Raw genomic sequence first — 21,863 nt, forward strand, 5'->3', positions numbered from 1 at the left:
TTGTAAACGGTCCATTTTACATGACGGGCTTGGCGATGTAGTGTAACTGCAGTAAGAAGTGGTCCTCTACATATTTATTTCATTTACTTTGCTTTTCCCAATACTCATTCAAATGATCAACATGATCTTTACCTCCAGAACAACACTCATCATAACCTTTTACCAAAAATCACAGCTTGGATCCTGTGAGGACAGAAGAGTCTAGAACACAAATAATTCACCATTAGGGACCTGGTCCAGAACGCATCTGAAAAGATCCTCCCAATTCCAATTCCCCAAGGTCTCAGGGCGTTATAAAGCCAACTCCACAATCTAACTCCACATTTTCACAGCTAAAATCATCAGGTAAGAGATGTTTTTCTTTGTGTTTTCAGTTTTTTTTTGTTATGAATTTTTATAGCCCTGCATATCGAATGTCTTTTTTAATTGATTTCTATGGTTATCAGAGATTCTGAATAAAAAGTCAGGTTGTCATTATATTAGGTGTTTAAAGTAAGTCAAACTATTCTAAATGAATAAATGTAACATTACTGCGTACTACTGTATGAGTTAGCATTCAGATTTATTTGAATTCTCTGAAATAGTTTGTGAAGATTCTTGGGATGTTTTTTCCAATTTAAAGGTTTCAAATGATAGTAGTTTGTCTGTCACTCCTAAGAATTATAAACTCTAAACAAAATGTGTTAATTCTTGTAAAATTGTTTTGAAACAATAAAAACAACTTGCAATGTAACAACGTAACAAACAAAGATAGAAATTACAGGTGAACCGTGTGAAGCCCTTTTGGCGCTTTTAATATAGACTATTTGTAAAAAGTAAAATGAACAGGATTCATTTTAAGATTAATTTGGTAATAAATCAATAATGACTTGAGAAAAAAATTAACTTGTCATCTAGTCGGACTCAAAAGTGACCTGGTTAAGATTTATAATATGTACTCGACAAAACATTTTGAATCTGTTTATTTGTAGCAGAACAAACTTTTCCCGAGTCACAATATATCAGATCAAATATCAATTATTCACCTTTAGCTGTTTGAAGTCCCCAGGGCTTAAGAAGAGAAACACAATTTATTAGCAGTGTCAGTCCCACGGAGACTCCTTATTCTTCACCTGACGTGGAGAGATTTAGCCTGAAGGTAGAGAGAGAGGAGGTGAGGGAGACGCTCGGGGTCCCACCGGTGATACACGGGACACATACAGTACACATAAAGCTCACTGTCCCATTAGACTTCACAGGGCGGTGCTTCACATCATCTCTGCTATAAAAGAGTCTGAAAAACCTCAGAGGTTCTTCAGTCCTTCACGCTTCACATGTCATGTGTTTCAACACAGTTTTTGTATGCTGTACAAATAAAATCAATAATGCAATAAGAAATCATTGAAACGTACCTACTGTTGTAAAGTTCCCGTTTATTTTTGTAATTCATGATCATTTGTTGTTAAATGTTTAAATGTTAATCATCCGATGGAACATTTGTCATTGCAAATCGATTCACACGTTGAGTGAACTACAAGTGAGCCGCCTTTATATATCAGTGCCAAGGAAAAGGGGCGGGTCTTAAGTCTAGTATGGGTGTAGATTGAAGTCCCTCCTGACAGGTGTGTTTTGTGCGGTCTGTGTTTGTGCAGTGGGTGCACTCCTTTGGGTACATGGGGTAACAAGAAAACATGCACAGAGGGAGATCTCACCTGTTTTTGTAAATTATGCATTCTTGAAAAAGTGAGGTGATGCACTATGTTCAGTAGCTCAGTCTGTAAGACGGCTGCTCAGGAATCTTTCAAATGTTTATTGAATCCAAGTATGATCTGTCTCATAATTTCTCTTGAAGCTCTATAGGAGAAAATCTAATGTTAATTTTTTTTTGTCCGAGTATGAGACACTAAAATGTTTGACTGTTGATTGTGCATCTTAGTTTATATTAAGAAAAACGGTAACACTTTACAATAACAGGGCGTGAATTATCATGTACTAATTCCCGAATTAATAATTACTTGACTATGAACTAATGATGAGTTAAGACATGTATTAATCATGATCAAATGAAGAAATAACTTAACTACAACATGAGTCATATGAACTACCGCATGAATAACACTACCGTAATTACATGTTTGTTCTTGCATGTTAGTTAACACTTTGGTGTATACTAAATCAAACATGCTCTAGAAGATGTAAAATTGTTTATAAATTGGCCACCTGCAGCTGTCACAAACATCAGTGGATTTCTTGAATATTTACGCTTAACCTACCTCATCCAACGCAAAATGCATTCATAATTAAAATCAATTTCATCTCATCCTGTTTTGAGTGAATCCACTGCCGCCATCCTACAAAAACACATTCAAAAAGCAGATGCAATTTTCCAAATTAAATTCAGTGATGATGGTTATCACTTTGGTTGTTATGGGTTGGTTTAATGTATTGATATCATAATAATGCACTGCAGTCAGACGTTTGTCTTGGGTTCTTGCTCTTCTTTTGGGCCACTATTGCCCCTTCAAATTGTCAACTTTCCTCCTACCGTTCAGTTCCTTCTTCCAAATGCTGCCACTGAACGTCTGCTCTTCCAGTAGGTTAAGCGTAAATATTCATTAAATATTCAAGAAATCCACTGATGTTTGTGACAGCTGCAGGTGGCCAATTTATAAAAAATTTTACATCTTCTATAGCATGTTTGATTTAGTTTACACCAAAGTGTTAATACTTTAACTAACATGCAAGAACAAACATGTAATTACGGTAGTGTTATTCATGCGGTAGTTCATATGACTCATGTTGTAGTTAAGTTATTTCTTCATTAGTTCTTGATTAATACATGTCTTTACTCATCATTAGTTCACAGTCAAGTAATTATTAATTCGGGAATTAGTACATGATAATTCACGCCCTGTTATTGTAAAGTGTTACCAGAAAAACAATTGTTAAGATCGTGGCGAGAGTGATTTTCCCTCTGTGTTCATGAAACTTATCTGAACTTAACTTAAGGTTGCCAGATATGTTGACTGTATGTTACAGAGAGCTAATAAAGAACCAACAAGAGTTGCTTGATGTTTGATGTTTATAGCTTGTCTAAAATAAATGCAACATTAGCGTTTTGCAAAAATGACCTCAAGATCATCCTGAAGAATGAAAGACAGACTTCAACTTTTTCCACAAAATGATCTGGGTTTCATAGCACAACTGATCGGGCACACTATAAAAAACGGTACTTTTACTAAATGTTTCTGTTATTTTGGACAGCTTTTTCATATAATGTAACAACTTATAAAATTACTGTTTATTTTTTACAGATCTAAATATATATATATATATATATATACATATAACTGTTTTTTACAGATTACCTATTTTTGAAGTACAGTAAAAAAATTATAATAACAGAAAGGATACAAATTTACAAGAGAAACATAACATTTCATTAGATTTTTTTGTTTTACTGTATTTTGCGTGTACAGTCCGAGCTAACAGACTGCTGATGTTTAACTTTCCTTTAATGTCTTGACTCTTACTCAAGATCTTACCAAGCTCATATTTCCATAAAAGACAGAAGAAAATCTACCAATGTACACCTGATCAGTTCGGCTCTTTAGAAATGAACAACTGAGAAAATAACACACTGTATGTCATGTTCTCTGTCTCCTCTAGAATCTCATTCACAATTTCCTCTCAGACATCATGGAGCATCCACTACATCACAACACAAGATTTAGTTACGTCCTCAGAAGCAGCCTGCCCTCCTCTAACCTCACGACCAACTCAACCAACTCCACCCACACCTTTAGTGTGTTTGATGGGTGCGAGAACATGGTGAGCGGTATCTTTTTTGACCTGGCTTTGCAATCCATCAACGTGATCATCGGAATACCGGCCAACATCCTGGTCATCGCACACCTCATGAACATCCGAAAGGAACCTTCCACTTCTGACATCTTCCTGGGCTGCCTGGCCTTCATGGACGCCTACTTCGGCTTTATGACCATCATATCGTTCCTCAATCTCTTCCACTGGAGGAGCGCAATTGGTTGGAGGGCTCTGAAGTTCTCCTTCGGCGTGAAGGACACCAGCGGTCCGCTCTTCCTCTCCTGCGTCTGTCTTGATCGCTTCATAGCTGTTCTTTTCCCCATTTCGTTCGGACAGCTGAAGGACGCCAAATACAGAATCGGCCTCACCGTCGTGGTCCTGCTGCTCACCTTTGCCTACGCTTCAGCCAAAGCCGTCGGCGGCCTTCCCAATTTCGAAAAAGTCTTCACGGGTGAGGTCTTGTTCTCATTCTCCTGGATGGTGGTGTGTAACGTGGCCATCCTCCTGGCCCTCAAACGCTCTCGAGGGGCTGGAAAAGATGAGATGCATCCTATGAAAAGGAAAGCGTTTAAGATGGTGTTGTCAATCCTTTTCATAATCATCTCTAACTATCTGCCGCCAGTTGCGCTGTTCCCCTTTGAGGAACATTATCCACATAAGGTCTTCACCTGTTACGTTCAGCCTGTGGGCTTTGCCTTTGTAAACATCAGCAGCACTATCCAGCCACTGACTTACTTGTCTCGGCTGGAGAAAGTCCCATTCCTTCCTAATTCCTGCATGGAGAAGCTGTGCTGCAAGAAGAAAGATAATCCATCAAAGGCATGATGATAAAATAATATCAATGTGTCAAATACAGTCTAAAAAATACCAAACATGCTTCATTTGCATAGCACTTCAGTTTCCACTTAATTTATATGATAAATAAATCAATATTTTTCAACTTGTTTTACAGGAATTACTTTAAAGAATTGTAAAATGTGCATTGATTAGAAGTCTATCCATGTTCATACTGAGATGGGTTGTGGCACCACCATGTGTTAAACACATTTGGAATAATGACCTTGAGATGAGAAATTGTTGAAATAAAAAGGATAAGTTACATAATCAATTTATTTTCAGAAAGTCACCCAGGTTTAAAATGATGTGAGGGTGAATAAATGATGTAAGAATTTTCGTTTTTGGGTGAACTATCCCTTAAGGTTTAAAATACAGCACCAATATGAATTTGTATTCTCGTGTAGAAGGCTTACAGTTCAGACTTTGTCATTTACAAATCAAGTATCAATTTAGCTGTTTGAAGTCCCCAGGGCTTAAGAAGAGAAACACAATTTATTAGCAGTGTCAGTCCCACGGAGACTCCTTATTCTTCACCTGACGTGGAGAGATTTAGCCTGAAGGTAGAGAGAGAGGAGGTGAGGGAGACGCTCGGGGTCCCACCGGTGATACACGGGACACATACAGTACACATAAAGCTCACTGTCCCATTAGACTTCACAGGGCGGTGCTTCACATCATCTCTGCTATAAAAGAGTCTGAAAAACCTCAGAGGTTCTTCAGTCCTTCACACATTACCTGTTGTGTGTTACAGTAACTAATATGTCTGTAGAAGAACCAACTAATCTTTAGATGCAGTAGGCTATAGACCGTTTTATAAGATGTAAGCAACACTGGTCCAGAAGCACTTTAGTTTTATAATTCACACATGGTTTCATCTTAAAGATGTTCATTTAACAATTTGATGCAGATGTAAATGTTCTGTTGTTTGTATTTTGTTCGAATCTTTTTTTAAAGTTAGAAATCTGTAACAAGAAGTGACCAGTGTGGTTTATATCTGGCAAAATGATCTATAATAAATAAATAAAGCATTGTAATAAAAAATGATTGCACCATACAAAGTTCAATGTCGTGTTTATTTATGGATAATACAGAACTAAATACTTAAATCTAAAATGTTTAACATGCATTAGAAAATGACTACCATGTTATAACATTTTTACAAGTGAAATGCCCTTATATAGGAAAAAGGGCGTGTCTTAATTCTTGTATGGATGTAGATTGATGTCCCTCCTGACAGGTGCTGCACAGGTGTGTTTTGTGCACTCTTGTTGGCATATGCAGCGGTTTAACATCTGCAGGAATGATTCATCTGCCTGTTTGTTGTCATGATTCTCGAGTGGTGAGACACGGAGAGAGGACCCAGGTGCAGACAGCGGGTAAGGGGTTAACATATATTTAATAAATAATAAAACAAAGACCCACGTGGGGGTAACATAACATGGGAATATTATGACAAGACAGAAAAGGACTAAAACTAACTATACATAAACAAGACTTGAATAAACTACAAATAACTAAACTAACACAACACAGGAACTCACCACACAAACCACAATGAACCAGCACAAGACAGAAGACACAAGGGCATTAAATAAGGGAGCAAATCAAGAGGGGAAACAGGTGTAGGCATTAATCAATAACGAGGTAACAAGAGGATGGGAACAATGACGAGACCGGAGAGAGTATGGAAGGCCATAACAATAATTGTCTCTCTCCACATTTAACATGAGGTTATGTCATGATCCTGCTACTAAACCAAGAGAAACATGACATGATGCAGCAGAATCATGACATAAGCCTCTCCTAAAGGAGCAGCAACCTGATGCTCCTCAAGGCACAAACAAGACAGACTGTGACAATGGCAACATAATACAACATGACAATACAATAAATCAAAACGAGCAAGCACAAGAGTCCAAGGGAAGTGGCACACAAGAGTCCTAAGGGAAGTCCAAACAAGGGCTGACACGGACACGATAGCCGGCATGACAGGTACCAGACACAAACAGGATAGCCGGCAAACACGAACAGGACAGCAGGCAGACACGAAACAGGGTAGCCGGCAGACACGAAACAGGCATGCACCGGGCTGGAATGGCCGCATGCACCGGGCTGGAATGGCCGCATGCACCGGGCTGGAATGGCCGGCTGCACCGACCTGGAATGCCCGGCTGCACCGACCTGGAATGCCCGGCTGCACCGACCTGGAATGCCCGGCTGCACCGACCTGGAATGCCCGGCTGCACCGACCTGGAATGCCTGGCTGGGGATCGGTTGCAGGCAACAGGATTCCGGCAGCTTCGACCCTGGAGGGAAGACTGGCGGTCTCAACCCTGGAAGGCAGTCCGGCGGTCTCGGCCCTGAGCGGAAATCCGGCAGTCTCACCCTGGTAGGGAGTCCGGCGGCCCCGACTCAGGAGGGAGTCCGGCGTTCTCGACCCTGGAAGGGAGTCCGGCAACCTCTAACACTGGAGGGGAATCCGGCAGCCTCAACTGCTGCCACAACGATCCCTCTGTCTGCTGGGTCCAATTATGGCTGGTTCATTCTGTCATGATTCTCGAGTGGTGAGACACGGAGAGAGGACCCAGGTGCAGACAGCGGGTAAGGGGTTAACATATATTTAATAAATAATAAAACAAAGACCCACGTGGGGGTAACATAACATGGGAATATTATGACAAGACAGAAAAGGACTAAAACTAACTACACATAAACAAGACTTGAATAAACTACAAATAAGTAAACTAACACAACACAGGAACTCACCACACAAACCACAATGAACCAGCACAAGACAGAAGACACAAGGGCATTAAATAAGGGAGCAAATCAAGAGGGGAAACAGGTGTAGGCATTAATCAATAACGAGGTAACAAGAGGATGGGAACAATGACGAGACCGGAGAGAGTATGGAAGGCCATAAGAACAATAATTGTCTCTCTCCACATTTAACATGAGGTTATGTCATGATCCTGCTACTAAACCAAGAGAAACATGACATGATGCAGCAGAATCATGACAGTTTGTGGTATTTGATTTATTCTTAGATAATAAATATGACTTGAACTTGTTGGTAGATTTATCAGGTCAATAATCTTTTCATGTATTACATTAAACAAATATCAACTATCATAATGGCTATAACAGTTGTCTTTAAAAGAATGTATTCAATAAAGTACAGTAGAGTAATAAACAAGAACATAAACAAACCCTATGTGACCCAAACTTCATTTACTCTGCAAATAACTGTTGAGTAGTTTTAATCTAATTTAATGCAATTAATATACAAACAAATATGAATATAAATACTATTCATATGAATTAGATATCAAATAAAATGAGCCAGTGACATGAGTGCTAATTTGGCTTTCCTGTAGCTCAGTGGTTCGATCATGGCCAAGGTCATGGGTTCGATCCCAGAGGTTCCACATATTGAAACGAATGTGTAGTATAATGCGATGTAAGATGCTTTGGATAAAATCATCTGCCAAATGCGTAAATGTAGTGCAATTTTGTTAAAAATGTTTGTTTGTGTATTGTAAAAAACATATTTTCCTGCGGATCTGTACTACAAGTTAGCATGTAATTTTTGATCCTGCAAAAAACCAGTGAGAAAATATGGCAGCCAGAGTCTTTCATTTCATTTCTTGTCCTTTTCAAGGACATATTACATGGTGTTTGTGGGTTCAAATAGAATTGTGCACTTATTTTTTATTCGACAAGGTACAGTACTTATTTAGCCGTCAACAATATATATTAAGACCTGTGATAAAATACTTTCTGGAGTAATAATAACTGTAAAATACTGTCTGTTATATTATTTATTCACTGAGTAACAGCTGAAAGTGGGCATCATGCTTTCCATTCATCCTGCACTGCAATGCAATTGGTGACACCTGCTGGACATTTCAAATAGTACACTTTTAATGGGGGGCTGTTAAAAACAATCTTCAAATTATCCTCTTTGGTATTTTACGGAAGAAAGAAAGTCATACAGGTTTGAAATGACAAGACGGTGAGTAAATGACAGAAAGTTGGTACTCATCCCTCTGTGAGGTCTGCCCGCTATGGGCAGTGCTGGGGTATGAAGGGGTACGAAGCTGACGGAGCAACATCCACGTAATTAAATGCATTTATGACTACATAAAAAACACTTAAAGAACTATTCATAGGAATTAATGATGAAGACATAGACACACTAGTAGAAGTAGAATGGGTTCATTGAAAAACGCAGATAAACACAGATGAGCAATACACAAATAAATGTACTGTGTTTTTATATAATATGTCACAGTAAGTATATCTAAAAGTAAATAATGATTTACAGAGAAGCACAATGAAAGCCTGGTACCATCAGGATGATAAGGATATATAAAATTATTTAATGAAGATTGGTTTACCACCATTAGAAATGGATCTTATTGCTTAAGAAATAAGAGTGACAGATGAAAAGGGGATAGGCCAAAACATTACGAGATATTTTATTAAAGATTTACGCAGGACAGTTGGATTTGAACTGTATATTAATCTGCAGATATCATGAACATTCACACAGAAAATATCCGTGTTACAGCAGTGAATTACTGTAAGGTGTTTTTAAATTTTTGAATAACAAATATAAGGCAGCAGCTTATCACACTTCTCATCGTATTCAGCTCCTAGATTGAGAGATTGTCAGAGAAAGAAACACAGAGAAGAAGAGAACAATTATATTTCATAGTTACAATTCACAGTATGGTCTCAGCAAAATGTTCTACTGGCTGACAGTTATCTTTCAGATATATTGACACGCGCAGAATTATGCGAGGCTTTAATGCCCATTTATTAATGCCATAAATGCAATATTCACAGTCAGTCGGCAGGAGTACATTTACATTTCAATGTTTAAACCGTTTCGTTAATCATATAAATATTTCACAACTGCATCTTTAACATCTTTAATGTATAAACGAAGTGAAAATAAATACCCCCAATGCCAACACTCATGCAGCGCTCCTTTTCAAGATTGTCAGGCTGTCCTCGGGACCAGAACGTCCAGGAAAATGGTTCACCATCACTCCACTGCCACTGTCCCTATAGGTATACACTAATAGTTATTGGCTCAAAGCAGGTCTGATGTGACAAGATGAGAGTGTTTTTACAGCACTTTTGACTTACAGTAACAGCATCAGTGCCTCCTACCCAAACACCTTTTCGGCCTGGCAAGCCCCTGATATTCTGTACAATGTAGAGGTCATCATCGTTACGGACAGAGACTAGATTACAAGCCCTTTTTCTACAGTCTGCCTACAGACAGACAGAGAGAGAGAGAGAGAGAGAGAGAGAGAGAGAGAGAGAGAGAGAGAGAGAGAGAGAGAGAGAGAGAGAGAGAGAGAGAGAGAGTAACTGAACCTGTGCTTGGTCAATATCTCACAGTTCATTATCCAGTCAAATATTTGTGGTTACTTGAGTCTGTACCTGAGCCTGGTGCCATGTTTTGGGGGTTGTAAATAGCTTATAGCAGCGATCTTCAGACACTGTCCAGCCCTGTAGACAGGAAACTAATACAATGTCCGGATCTGTAAGAAAGAACGTCCTTAAACTGCATCCTGACCAATCGTACAAATCAGAAATGTATACAGATTTAAAACAACTTGGGGGTGAGTAAATGATGACCGAATTTCCATTTTTGGGGGAACAACCCCTGCAAGTGTCCTCTAAAAAGAATACGGCAAGCTAAATATAACCATGTAGTAAACAAAACGGTATTGAAGGAGAATCACTTTGTAATGGATTAAACATTTCTTAACATTAGTTAGCTAAAAATTAACTAATAATGGATTATACATCTACAGCGTTTATTCATCTTATTCTTTTCAAAAGACTTTAACCAATAGCCTATTTCAATCCATGTGAAATATTAACAATTGTATTTGCCAACATAACTGGATTTGTTTTAAAGAACATTAATAAATGTTGTTAAAATAGATTGTTTATTGTTATTTCATCTCAGTTAATGCATGATGTAATGTCTATGAATTTAACCATGCTTTAAGTAGTATTTATGTAGTTTTAATTGTTTAAACTGTTTACTTTTCTGGAATCTGTTCAGTATTGGTATCAAAATATAATTTTTAGGTATTGTATATCCAAGTCAAATATTCGGTATTGTGACTATATATTATGTAGCTTAAGTTGAGTAGTAAGACTTACCTTCAAGAAGAGGATTGACTGAAAGATCTGGTAAGCGAAGACCTGGAGAGATAAAGTGCATGCTGTGATTGTCATTCAATGTAAATATGTCCACTAAATCTCCTTTGCAACCAATTTAACCAGATTAATGTTGGATCAATATACTCTTTTACTGCAGTACTTTATTTAAAACCATACTTGCTGCAATATGTATCTAAATAAATATCCGTCTGTCATCAGTTATGGGTGTTTAATGATCAATGCAGCATTGGTAATAAATACATTATCTGAGAATTCATGTTTCAAGTTTGACAAAATAATATCACATCCAACACTGTAAATAAACATATTTACAGTACATATTTCCTTTTTTTTATTGTTTACCTTTTACTACATTTTTGGGTAGTAATACATATTTTTATATGTATTATAGTGCAAAATTTTAGTCCTTAGCCTGATCAGCCAGACAAGTGATATAAACCATTCTGAAACCAACCGAACAAACACATTAAGATGCTTCTTCAGCAGAGCTTTGAGAAAAGTTTAAACCCTGAATCTATAAAAAAGGAGATCACAACGTCTCTCAATTAAACTTCTAAACATCTTTACTTCATCATCGTCAGATTGACATTGTGTGTGTGAGAGACTCTTACCTGTTGTAGGGCTGCTCAAAGCAACACACATGAGAATGAGAAAGCTGACAACCGCCATCTCCAACTTCCACTAAACAACACAAACAAACATTCAGCATATTGTAAATCCATTTCATTTGTTTTGTTATTAGGAATTTGTTACATTTTCTATATTTTACCTATAAGCTAAAAACACAAGACAGAATGATAGATACTTACGGTAGGGCAGATGAGAGAAATTCAGTGAAGACGTTCAGTATAAACTAACAGCAGGATGATGCCTTTTATATTGTTTTAATCATCTAGACAACAATAGACGGGATGGGCAATCTGTCGAATACTGGTTTTACAGGTAGTAACAGTTCACATTACATAATATCATATAACCACATTTATTAACCAACCAATACCAATCAACCTTAAAATTGAGAATTGAAAACAAATAAACACCAGCCATGTGTATCGCCCTGTTAACACACCTGAACCAGCTGAACGAGGTCTTCTGGATTAATTGTGTGTCTGTTGATGAAAGGAAGGTATGCAGGAAATCTATGTGAAAATATTTCTTTGTGGTATCCTTGTGATTGTTATGATTGTCATCTGACTGCGTACACATATTTGAAGAACAATCGAAACTTGTTTGCTTCATGATCTCTGCATCACTTTCCCTGGTGTCCCAGTTTGGATGAATAAAATTGCAGTGTTTTTTACAGTAAATCTCATTTTCATGTGTAGTTCCAGTACAGGAGTTGACCTCATTATTAGTTCACAAACATCAATTAAAATATGATAACATGAGACTATAGATGATTGTTCTCTCTTATTTTAAACAGTTGGGTGTGGGAATGATTCATGAAGTTAGAAAGGAACTAAAACTCGGTTTCTGACACAATGCATAAACTTGTTTTGAATGTTTAAACAAACATACTGTACAGGGCGTTAACAAGAGTTATTATATGCACTATTCAGTCCCCTGCCACCCTAAATTGTATAAGCAAGTCAAGCGACACCCAAAACAAATAAATGTGTGGACCATAAAGTACATGACAAAATTCACTGCTTTCATTTTCATTTACATTTAGCAGACGCTTTTATCCAAAAGCGACTTACAGATGAGGAAACATTGGAAGCAATTATAACAACATAGGCAACAAAATACATAAGTGCATCAAAAACTAGTCCATTAAAGCCTAGCACAGTATACAAAGCTAATACTAGTGATAGGTTAGTAATTTATAAAAAAAATTAATATGAAGAAAGAAAGGGAAAAGAATTAGGTTAAATCAATGGAGCCATCTATGGAGACAGAGACAATTTCATAATAGACACATGTGATAATAAAATAAGTCTTTGTTAAGATTTCATGGGCGTGCATCTCTCTATTCAACACCTCTGGAACTGGAAGAGTTATTATATGCACTATTCAGTCCACTGACACCCAAAATAAATAAATGTGTGGACCATAAAGTACATGATAAAATTCACTGCTTTCATCTATGGAGACAGAGATAATTTCATAATAGACACATGTGATAATAAAATAAGTCTTTATTAAGATTTCATCGGCGTGCATCTCTTCAACACCTCTGGAACTGGAACAGTCTGCCAGGCCTCATCACAAAACCCACCATTTCGACACCAGTATGGCTTCCTCCGCTTTGAATCAAACTATTATTCTAATGATTTATTTATTCTTAATGAGGCTTGGCAAAAATGAGACAATGAGTACAAATTTGTTTACTTGTGGCATCAATCTTTAATGTAAGCCTGGTACCCAAGATGTGGATTTTCAATCACATACTTTCTGATGTACCAGCAGGATATTCTTGCGTTCAAATCTTCTTCAATGACAAAGTCCAGAGCAGCCTGAAGGACATAAACAAGTTCATCACTGGCATTCACACAACAGGGTTTATAGTCACAAAGTGCACTTTATTCACCTTGGCCAGGTGTGCCGCTACTCCTTTACCCCTGTGTGATTCAGGAACTTCTGTAGATATCAGCTCCAGCTGTCCTTCACCTCTGAAGGTGTATTTCAATACTGCACTGTTCACTCCTCCTTATAATGAAATGACACAAAGACATGATGTTTGTATGAAGATACTGAACCGCACGAGATGCCCAAATAGACGATATTGTGTAGCACCATGGTGCAAACAGGAGAACGTTAAACTTGGATGATCAAAATGCTGTCTAGGTAGGTCACTAGTCTACTTGTACACTAGACAGACAGGTTGACGTCATTGTTATTATTTCTTACCATCTGAATCACATGCGACAGTGAAACGCTGATTTTGTCTGTCGTGTATGACACGTGTAATGGAACCGTTAGTAAATGCACGGAAGTAGTTTTTGGTGAACCGCTGACTGCTGTTATATCCTTGAATGCACCTGAACACACACTTTTGTGACAGCGTGAAGCGCGCCGCCATGTTCGCGTGACGTCACGCTGCGATGCTGAACAGTGACGGAAGAGGGCGCTGCAAAACAGATTTTCCACACGTCCACCCAAAAAGTAGAACTTCTTCCAAAACGCGCTCAAAGTGTATTTATTATTATTGATGACTTCGAGCATGTGATGGAGATAAAGTGCTCAATGGCATTTGTGTGAACTCCTTCAATGCTGTCTAAAAAGCATCTCAGTGTGTGACCTCAAGAAGACTTATAACAATGACAATGAGAACATTACTGCAAACTTGACTGAAGTTGCTAAAAGTATTAGTTTGAAATAGTTTTATTTGTAATAATTTTATATGTTTTTAACATAATTGCCATATTTAAAAAAATATACAGTTCAAATTATATTGCATAGGCCTGCACACAGACTGTTACAGATAATAGTCATCTCTAGGACATCCTCATATTCTATCAGGCAATCTGAAAATTCATTTGTAAGATGTCCTGGAAACGTGTATTTTATTTATAAAACAAAGACGTTTTTCAATGCATTTCATCTATTACAATACGTCTTTAAAACTGCATAGACTACATCTTCTGGATCCAACAAGTTGCTTCAAAACAGATCAAGATCCACAAACAAAATCAGCAATACATCAAATATCAACAATTTAAATGCGAAGCAAATCTGACTCTTTTCATTTAAGACAACAGCACATTAAAGTGACCTTTCAATCCTCTGACGTCTCCTCGGCCATAGTGGTCTTGACTCCTGCTGCCATGATGGCAAAGAAGAGGTTAGGGAAGAGAGATCTGGTGTAGATCGCTGCTTTCGAGATAAAGCTGGCCATTAAAATCTCCTTCTTCTTACTGCTCAAAGTATTCAGAAGTTCACATGCCATCTCCTCCGGATTCACACCAAGAGATTTCTGTTTAGTAGTGGCTGTCATTTCCAACCAGTGTTCATAGTCCAGACGATTATAGAGGAAAAAACATACACAGAGGTGATGCTCGTGCATCATTATGTACATCATTCTTTTCACAGATTCTTAATGGCACAAAAATATAGGAAACAATCACAAACATATTATGTACCGTAGGTTAATACAGTAAAAATAATATGTTCCCAGGTCACAAAATGTGTTTTTCCTTGACCTCTGGGTAAAGCCACATTATCATCATGACTGGACATGTGAATAAATATGTATATGAGCATTATGAACAGTAGTTGACTCACTTGTGCCTGTGGATTTGGCCTCATCCTCTGTTGTGGGAGTGTTTATGAACGTGTGATTGACAGTGCTCACAATGATACCATACTGTTGAACTTCAGCCCGCAGACAGTCAAAAAATGCCTGAACTGCGTGCTTAGAGGCGGCATCTGAACAAAGCAAGATATTTCTTACATCTCCCAATAGCCTTAAAATAGACTGACACTATTAGAGAAGATTTGCTTTTATAAACTTTTGAGAAATAATTCCCATGATAGAACAGCGGAGTAAAGATTCTTTAAAATGAGCTTAAACGTGTTATAAATGACATGCATAAATGGGAACATAACTGTAATTTCGGAGTGATGTGTTCCTTTAAAACTCACAGGTGGCACGGAAGGGCACGGTCAGCTTCCCCTGAATGCTGTTGACTAGAAGAATGTGACCTGACCTCCTGGAGATCAGCGATGGGAGAACACCTGTGACAATATAAAAGGGTTGTGTGAACAAAACATTTTGTCTTTTCGATTTTTGTTGACAGCCACTATTAATGTTTGCATTTTACCCTTAGCCAATGTGATGGGCCCAAAGTAGTTTACATCCATGACGGTTCTGTCCATCTCTAGAGACAGACACTGTACGGGGGCTTTAACCTTCATGCTGCTGTTAAAGATCAGAATATCCAGACAGCCATAACATTCCAGGATTTCAGAGATCACCTCAGGAACACTTTCCATATCACTGAAGTCCAGCTCCACTAGTTTCGGTGGAAATGTCTGAAGAGTAAAATGAGTAATCCTCATATTAAACACGATATACGGTTAGTTCACACAGAAATTCTGCCATTCACCAAACTACATGACATTCTCTCTTACGTTGGACACAAAAGGAGTTATCTCGCAGAATGTTCAAGCTATTGAAAAAGAGAGAATAGTGACCATGACCATCTCTGGTCTCCATTGACCTTAATCGTATCAACACAAATACAAACATTCTGCTCAACATTTTTTATTCTTCGCAAAAGAACGATATAGTAAAGAGTTGGAATGACATTATTGGGTGGTTTCCCGGACAGGGCTTATACTTACTTAAATGTTTGAGGTGTCTTAATCGACTTGCACTGACATTTTGTAAAATATATCAGTGTGATAGTTTTGTCTTAAGATGCCCACCAAAATTTTTTTTGCAACCTATGTTTTAAACATCCTAATTTAACCAAGGCCTAGTTCCTGTTTAATCGTGGGAAAACCTTCCCAATAAGTAATAATACTACACTTTTTGCTATACCATTACTTTAACAAACTTTTGCTATTCATTGCACGTTAGTAGTGTTTTTATATAATCAAATTGTTTGATCATTTTGAACTTACAGTTGTTGGATCTGATTCATCTGTCAGCTGCTCAGCTAAAGTCTCTAACCTCTCCCAGTTATTTCCACAGAGGATGAGTCTGGCTCCGCTGCTGTGGAAGAGTTTCGCAAACTCTAAAATAATCACAACATACGGAGTTTAAAAATTGGCATATTTACAATATTGCAGATTTACATGTTACGTCATGAAATACAAAAACCTATTTTCCAAGAGAGTTGTCCCTTACAATGTTAACATATATGTACTTTTAATAAAAAAAATAATGTTTTAAACAACTTTTTTCCCAAAAATATTGTTCGATAACTGCAATTATTTAACTTTTTCCATCTTGCTATTCTTTTGCATTAAACCTAGAAATAGCATCCACCAGGAAGTGACATCATCTCAAAGGGTCAATATTAAATGACAGTTGATGGACACGTACGCTATCTCTCAACCGTTATGTTATTTAAAAGAAGTGTTTAAGTGCAATTCCTGAAATGTATTGGGACCCTTTATATAAAAACACCTTATTAAATTACAAAACAAGCAAATGCAATGTGAATGAAAGACGCTGCAGGGCCGACACAGTCGCTGAGAAACCACCAGTACCATTTCCCAGGGCTGACAGCGAGTCAGTGATCAGCACCGCTTTATTCCTCACAGTTGTCTTGGCTAAATGCCGAAGCATCAGACGGTAGAGATGAAATACAGCAGCTGTGATCAGCACCACTGCGGGCACAAGCCAAACTGTGGCCACATCCAGCCCCTGAAAGAAAAACAGAAGAACAATGCCAGTGCTTCATTTCTCAACATTCTACTGCAATAGTTTTAAAAACACCTTTAAAAAAGCAGTCTCACCATAATGTCACTTATAGCCATAGTTAAAGAGTTTTGGAGGCCTGCGTTTAAACTAGACCTCTGATTAAAATAAACACATTCATATCATTTCTAAACATAAACAAAAATTAAACAATACCATAAAAAAGACATTAGTACCAAATTAATCTAGAAGAAACACAGAATCGCACACTATGCCCGATGCTTACTATTTATGGCAGATTTATGACAGTACTTCATTTGAGGTCAAGAGGGCCACATTCCATACATTTTATGAAGCATTGCATGTACTGAGCACTTCTGTGCATGATCGTTTCTGTATTAAAACAATACTGGACTTGGTTGACCTACTATTTGCCATCATGTGAATGTAATGAAAGAAAATGCTGTATGCCGTGTGATGAATAAACATGAATTAAAATAGATCGTGAACCACTTGACACGTTATCAAAGAATCGTTGCTCCTGTCTCAAAAACTATTTTAGAAATACAGTGTAATTTATTATAGAAATACATTGTCGTGCATCTTTTACCTTGAACAGTTGTTTTACAAATCTGACCATTAAATGTCATTTGGTGTAACTACGTGTCAGATTTGTTTATGTAATTTATATTATTTAAATGTATTTAATAAATGTTAGGTATTTAAATACATTTTAAAAGCATGCATAGTTATATTGAACACTATCAAAAAATATAAAATGTACAACCTACATTACTACCAAATTCGGAAACATTTGGATTGATATTTTCACTCCTTCATTTACACAGCTCTAAATATATTCTAGACTAGACTTGAAAATGCCCCACCTATGTTTAGACCACTGCAGAACTGACTGAATAAACACACGCGAAGAGATATACCTCACTAACAATTATTGTTCTCAGTCTTTTTTAAGTCGTCTTCTTCAATTGCTACGAACAACAGTGAGGTCTCAAACACAAAAGATCAAAAAGCGCCTGATCAGTCGACACAACTAATGCTCTCCATCACAATGCTCTGTTACAAACTTGGATTGTTCTTTGACTTACCACATCCATAATCATATTGTTTGTATGCACCTCTGCTGGTCTGTTTGTAAGGATTAAGGAACAACGGTTGAAATCTCCACCAGTGTCTCTGAGCACAGCACGGCTTTAAACAGACGCCACGGGCAATACCGAGGGGTTTGAGGGCTTTTAATAGCACACAGCTGATGTGGCCGTTTATCATAGCAGATTGAGAAACTGATGGAAAGCTGTAAATGAGTCAAGTCTTTGAATAAAGCAAACACAGTTTTTACTGGATTGAAGGGATCCGCAGGAACACATGACACCATGAATATTCTTTAGGAGAATGAATTACTAGACAACACAAACCAGGATTATCAGACTAATGGATTGGTTAGGTACAATTTAGGCTCTAACCTTTGCTATACTATAGCTTTGCATTTAGCATTAAATCTGAAAACAAATCATTTTGGGACGATATTTCAAATAGATTTTGGTTTGGGACCATTTAAAGGAGAATATGCCTCCTTGCCATATTCATTGGAATTCAAATATTTACATATTTCAATCTACACAGTGGATTTTCTCAAACTCAGACCACTTAAATTGTTTATTTTAATACAGGACATAAAGTAATAATAACAGATGTATGAAATATATGCCTAGGTTTACAGACTGTATCAAATAATAAAATATAATAATATGATTCTTGGATTTGTGGAGCTCTTATAAATAAAGTTGCGTTCCTTTGGTTTAGTTTATAATGATTTCTTGACTTTTTATGTTACAATTACTACTGCTATTATTAATGTTTTACTTCTGAATATCAAACGCAATCACGCAGAAAAGTACGAAACGAAAAAAAGTGTTTTCTATTTTGTCTATGTGTTGTGTTAAGCATATGTTTCGTAGGCTAATACTGACAGTTCCGTCTTTATTATTTGTCAACTACAAAAAGTTGTTACTTCATGCTCATAAATTATAAACCAATTGCAAAGTTTGAGTCCGCCTACAAAATACGATCGCTAGCATTCTCGGCTATTTATTCAGGGGTGGGCTTGGTCAGGGGCGGTGACATATGGCCTGTTACCGCCTGCTGGCCACGCCCACTATGCCGACTCGCTGCAGCAGTCTCTCTCAGCAGAGGTCTGACAGTGTCAGTGTACATAACATGTTCAGTGCAGTGAGTTTTTTTATATATGTGTATATAGGCTCATTAGGCAGTGTGTCTGACTGACTCTGGTTTATCGGATCCTGTCCGATTTCTAAGAGTTCGAGACAGAGCTGAGCAAAAACAGACGACATCTCCCCGTTACTCATGTGCTCTGGTGTGCTGATGTGTTGAGTCTGTACAGATTTCACTGTGTGTCAGTTAGTGTGTCCTGTCGGTCTGATGTCTTAATAGCAAGTGTGTTACTTTGCTTATATATTTATACACAGGGGCGTCATTTCCACTGGGGACAGGGGGGACATGTCCACCTCACTTTTCGAAATCCCGTTTGTGTTCCCCCCAAATTTGTTTGCAATGATTTTTTAACCACACGCCGTCATCGCCACGGAGAAGTACACAGAGAGTCTGCCTGTGTCGATTTCCCCCTTCATGATCTTTTGCTACACAATAAAAACACCTTTTGGTTTCGTGGTTTAATCAGTTTAAACAATCAAAAGCAACGCAAAACAGGTATTTTCAATTTGAGAATGGATTCAAATTAAAAACATTTCCTCCCCCACTTCTCAAACCAAAGTTACACCCTTGGCCTAGCATATACTGCATTTATAATATTTAACACTGATATAAGTCTACTGTATTTATTTAATTTATAAACATAATACATTCAGATCATCATTTAATGAAATACACACTATTTTGAACAAAATTAAACATTCAAATAACATATTTTCAATAAAATTTTTACGTAACTTTCTTTGTGTAAAAGAAATTGGCTCTAGATCATAAAACCACAGTTATGTATTGTATTTAAGTGTCTCCTGGTCCTGTCAAGTTTAGTTTAGTCATTCCATGTTCCTGTGTCATTGTCATGTTTTGTTCTGTTACCCCCACGCGGGTCTTTGTTTTATTGTTTATTAAAGTCTGTTAACCCCTTACCCGCTGTCTGCGCCTGGTGTGGTTCCTGTTCAACTTTAAAATGTTGTTGTAATAACATTGTTGGCACTTTCGCCTTGTTCTCGTGTTTATTTCTTTTCCCAGCTATTCTCCACACCGATCAAGAAAGAAAAAGGTGTACAAATATTGGGATGTAACTCCTCCAGGCTTTGAGCACATCCCTCCAATGCAGTACAAAGCCACGCAAGGTGTGACACATCTCTTACCTGCCCACCCAATATGTTGCAGGTTTTATTACTAAATGTCATGTCAAAATGTCTTTCAAGAATTTCAAACCACCGACAACACACATACTGACGAAAAAATTAGTTTTTGTCTGGTCACCGAGAGTCGAAAAATTTTCAACTTTACAACTTTGTTATCTTCTACTTAGCCGTCTAATCACAGTGCACGAGGGGTGGGTCAAATACCACCATGAACCATTGCATCATATGTCTGAATGCAAATGAAAAACACTCCAAATATCAATTGTCCCTCATGTGAATGCCTTCATAGAAATGGCATTTCACTATATTAAATTCTCTCATATTTGCATTGAATATTCATTCGCATGAGAAAAGACAATTAAAAATGTCCATTTTATTCCAACTTTTTAATTGTGAGACTGGACTGCACTGAAGTATTCCTCTGAAGTAACCACTTAAGCCATGGCTTTCTTTCAGCTTCATCTTTCAAGGACAGTCACTGAATATCAAACGTCTTCATGTATGCCAGGCATCTCTGAGCAACCCGCTTTTCATGTTCCAGGACAATATTCTGCAGCTTTTTATCTTGTTTCAATCATATTACAACTGAGAAAACAACAGTGACCCCTTTTGAAATATCAAAATATCTTACTTTGTGTCTCACAGAAAAAAAGAGTCAAATGTGTTTGTTATATTTTATTTCCAATTTGTTTTTCAGGTGATGTGTCAGTGTCCCCTGATAAACTCTTCATCGGAGGTCTCCCAAATGACCTCAATGATGACCAGGTATCTTTATAGTTCCTATAGTTCCCATCCTTGGTGTGAGCCGGCTTTAAGGGGGGAAACTAGATGAAATTAAACTAGTACATGAAACATTATTATATTCTTAATATACTGTACATACCATAGGTCGAATAATTACAAGATCAATCTCACAGTTTTACATTTGCTGAAGTTTAATCCATAATACCCGGTTTCTGTTGCAGACAATGCAGGATTTGTTTTTGTTTTTGTTTTGATGCACCTCATTAATCTAAATGGATTGAGCTAGCAAAAGTATAGCAAAACCATAATGGATTGGAGGTGACCTTCCCCTCACTGCTCGTTCTCTCGCTCTTTCTTTCTCTCTCTCTCTCTTTCTCTTTGGACGGCGTCAAGGTCTTTGGGTAACAGGACAGAACTGTTTGAAAAATACCTTCTGCTATCTACTGGAATATAGGACAAATGTATAAAAGTCCCATCGCAATAATCGGCCACTGGTTGAGAACCACATTGTGTTTACTGTTTATGGCACATATGGACTGGATTCGACTGTAAATTTA

At 37.5% G+C, this 21,863-nt stretch overlaps 4 protein-coding genes across 4 annotated transcripts; 1 reads left to right on the plus strand and 3 right to left on the minus strand.

Moving 5' to 3' along the window:
- Window positions 1-3,678: 3,678 nt before the first annotated feature.
- LOC306894914 (G-protein coupled receptor 183-A-like) lies at window positions 3,679-4,629 on the plus strand (the record flags this gene model as incomplete). Its single annotated transcript, XM_079457753.1, has 1 exon — window positions 3,679-4,629. One exon carries the CDS (start codon window positions 3,679-3,681, stop codon window positions 4,627-4,629), a length of 951 nt encoding a protein of 316 aa, XP_079313879.1.
- A 3,819-nt stretch (window positions 4,630-8,448) lies between these two features.
- LOC306894130 (galactose-specific lectin nattectin-like) lies at window positions 8,449-11,704 on the minus strand. Its single transcript, XM_079456410.1, has 7 exons — window positions 11,664-11,704; window positions 11,466-11,535; window positions 10,834-10,875; window positions 10,099-10,199; window positions 9,799-9,927; window positions 9,609-9,714; window positions 8,449-9,299 (listed from the first exon to the last, which is right to left on the minus strand). The coding sequence occupies exons 2-7, from the start codon at window positions 11,521-11,523 to the stop codon at window positions 9,238-9,240; spliced, it is 498 nt and encodes a 165-aa protein (XP_079312536.1). The 5' UTR covers window positions 11,524-11,535; window positions 11,664-11,704; the 3' UTR covers window positions 8,449-9,237.
- A 781-nt stretch (window positions 11,705-12,485) lies between these two features.
- LOC306894131 (protein NATD1) lies at window positions 12,486-13,913 on the minus strand. The gene is made up of 3 exons (XM_079456411.1): window positions 13,705-13,913; window positions 13,385-13,503; window positions 12,486-13,310 (listed from the first exon to the last, which is right to left on the minus strand). Exons 1-3 carry the CDS (start codon window positions 13,874-13,876, stop codon window positions 13,194-13,196), a joined length of 408 nt encoding a protein of 135 aa, XP_079312537.1. The 5' UTR covers window positions 13,877-13,913; the 3' UTR covers window positions 12,486-13,193.
- Window positions 13,914-14,164: 251 nt separating this feature from the next.
- On the minus strand, window positions 14,165-18,400 carry dhrs7ca (dehydrogenase/reductase (SDR family) member 7Ca). The gene is made up of 7 exons (XM_079456403.1): window positions 18,274-18,400; window positions 17,014-17,170; window positions 16,423-16,535; window positions 15,618-15,828; window positions 15,439-15,531; window positions 15,079-15,222; window positions 14,165-14,784 (listed from the first exon to the last, which is right to left on the minus strand). Exons 1-7 carry the CDS (start codon window positions 18,286-18,288, stop codon window positions 14,573-14,575), a joined length of 945 nt encoding a protein of 314 aa, XP_079312529.1. The 5' UTR covers window positions 18,289-18,400; the 3' UTR covers window positions 14,165-14,572.
- Between the last annotated feature and the right edge of the window lie 3,463 nt (window positions 18,401-21,863).

This window comes from Barbatula barbatula (genome assembly GCF_947034865.1).
Source record: "Barbatula barbatula genome assembly, chromosome: 5".
Classification (NCBI taxonomy): Eukaryota; Metazoa; Chordata; class Actinopteri; order Cypriniformes; family Nemacheilidae; genus Barbatula; species Barbatula barbatula.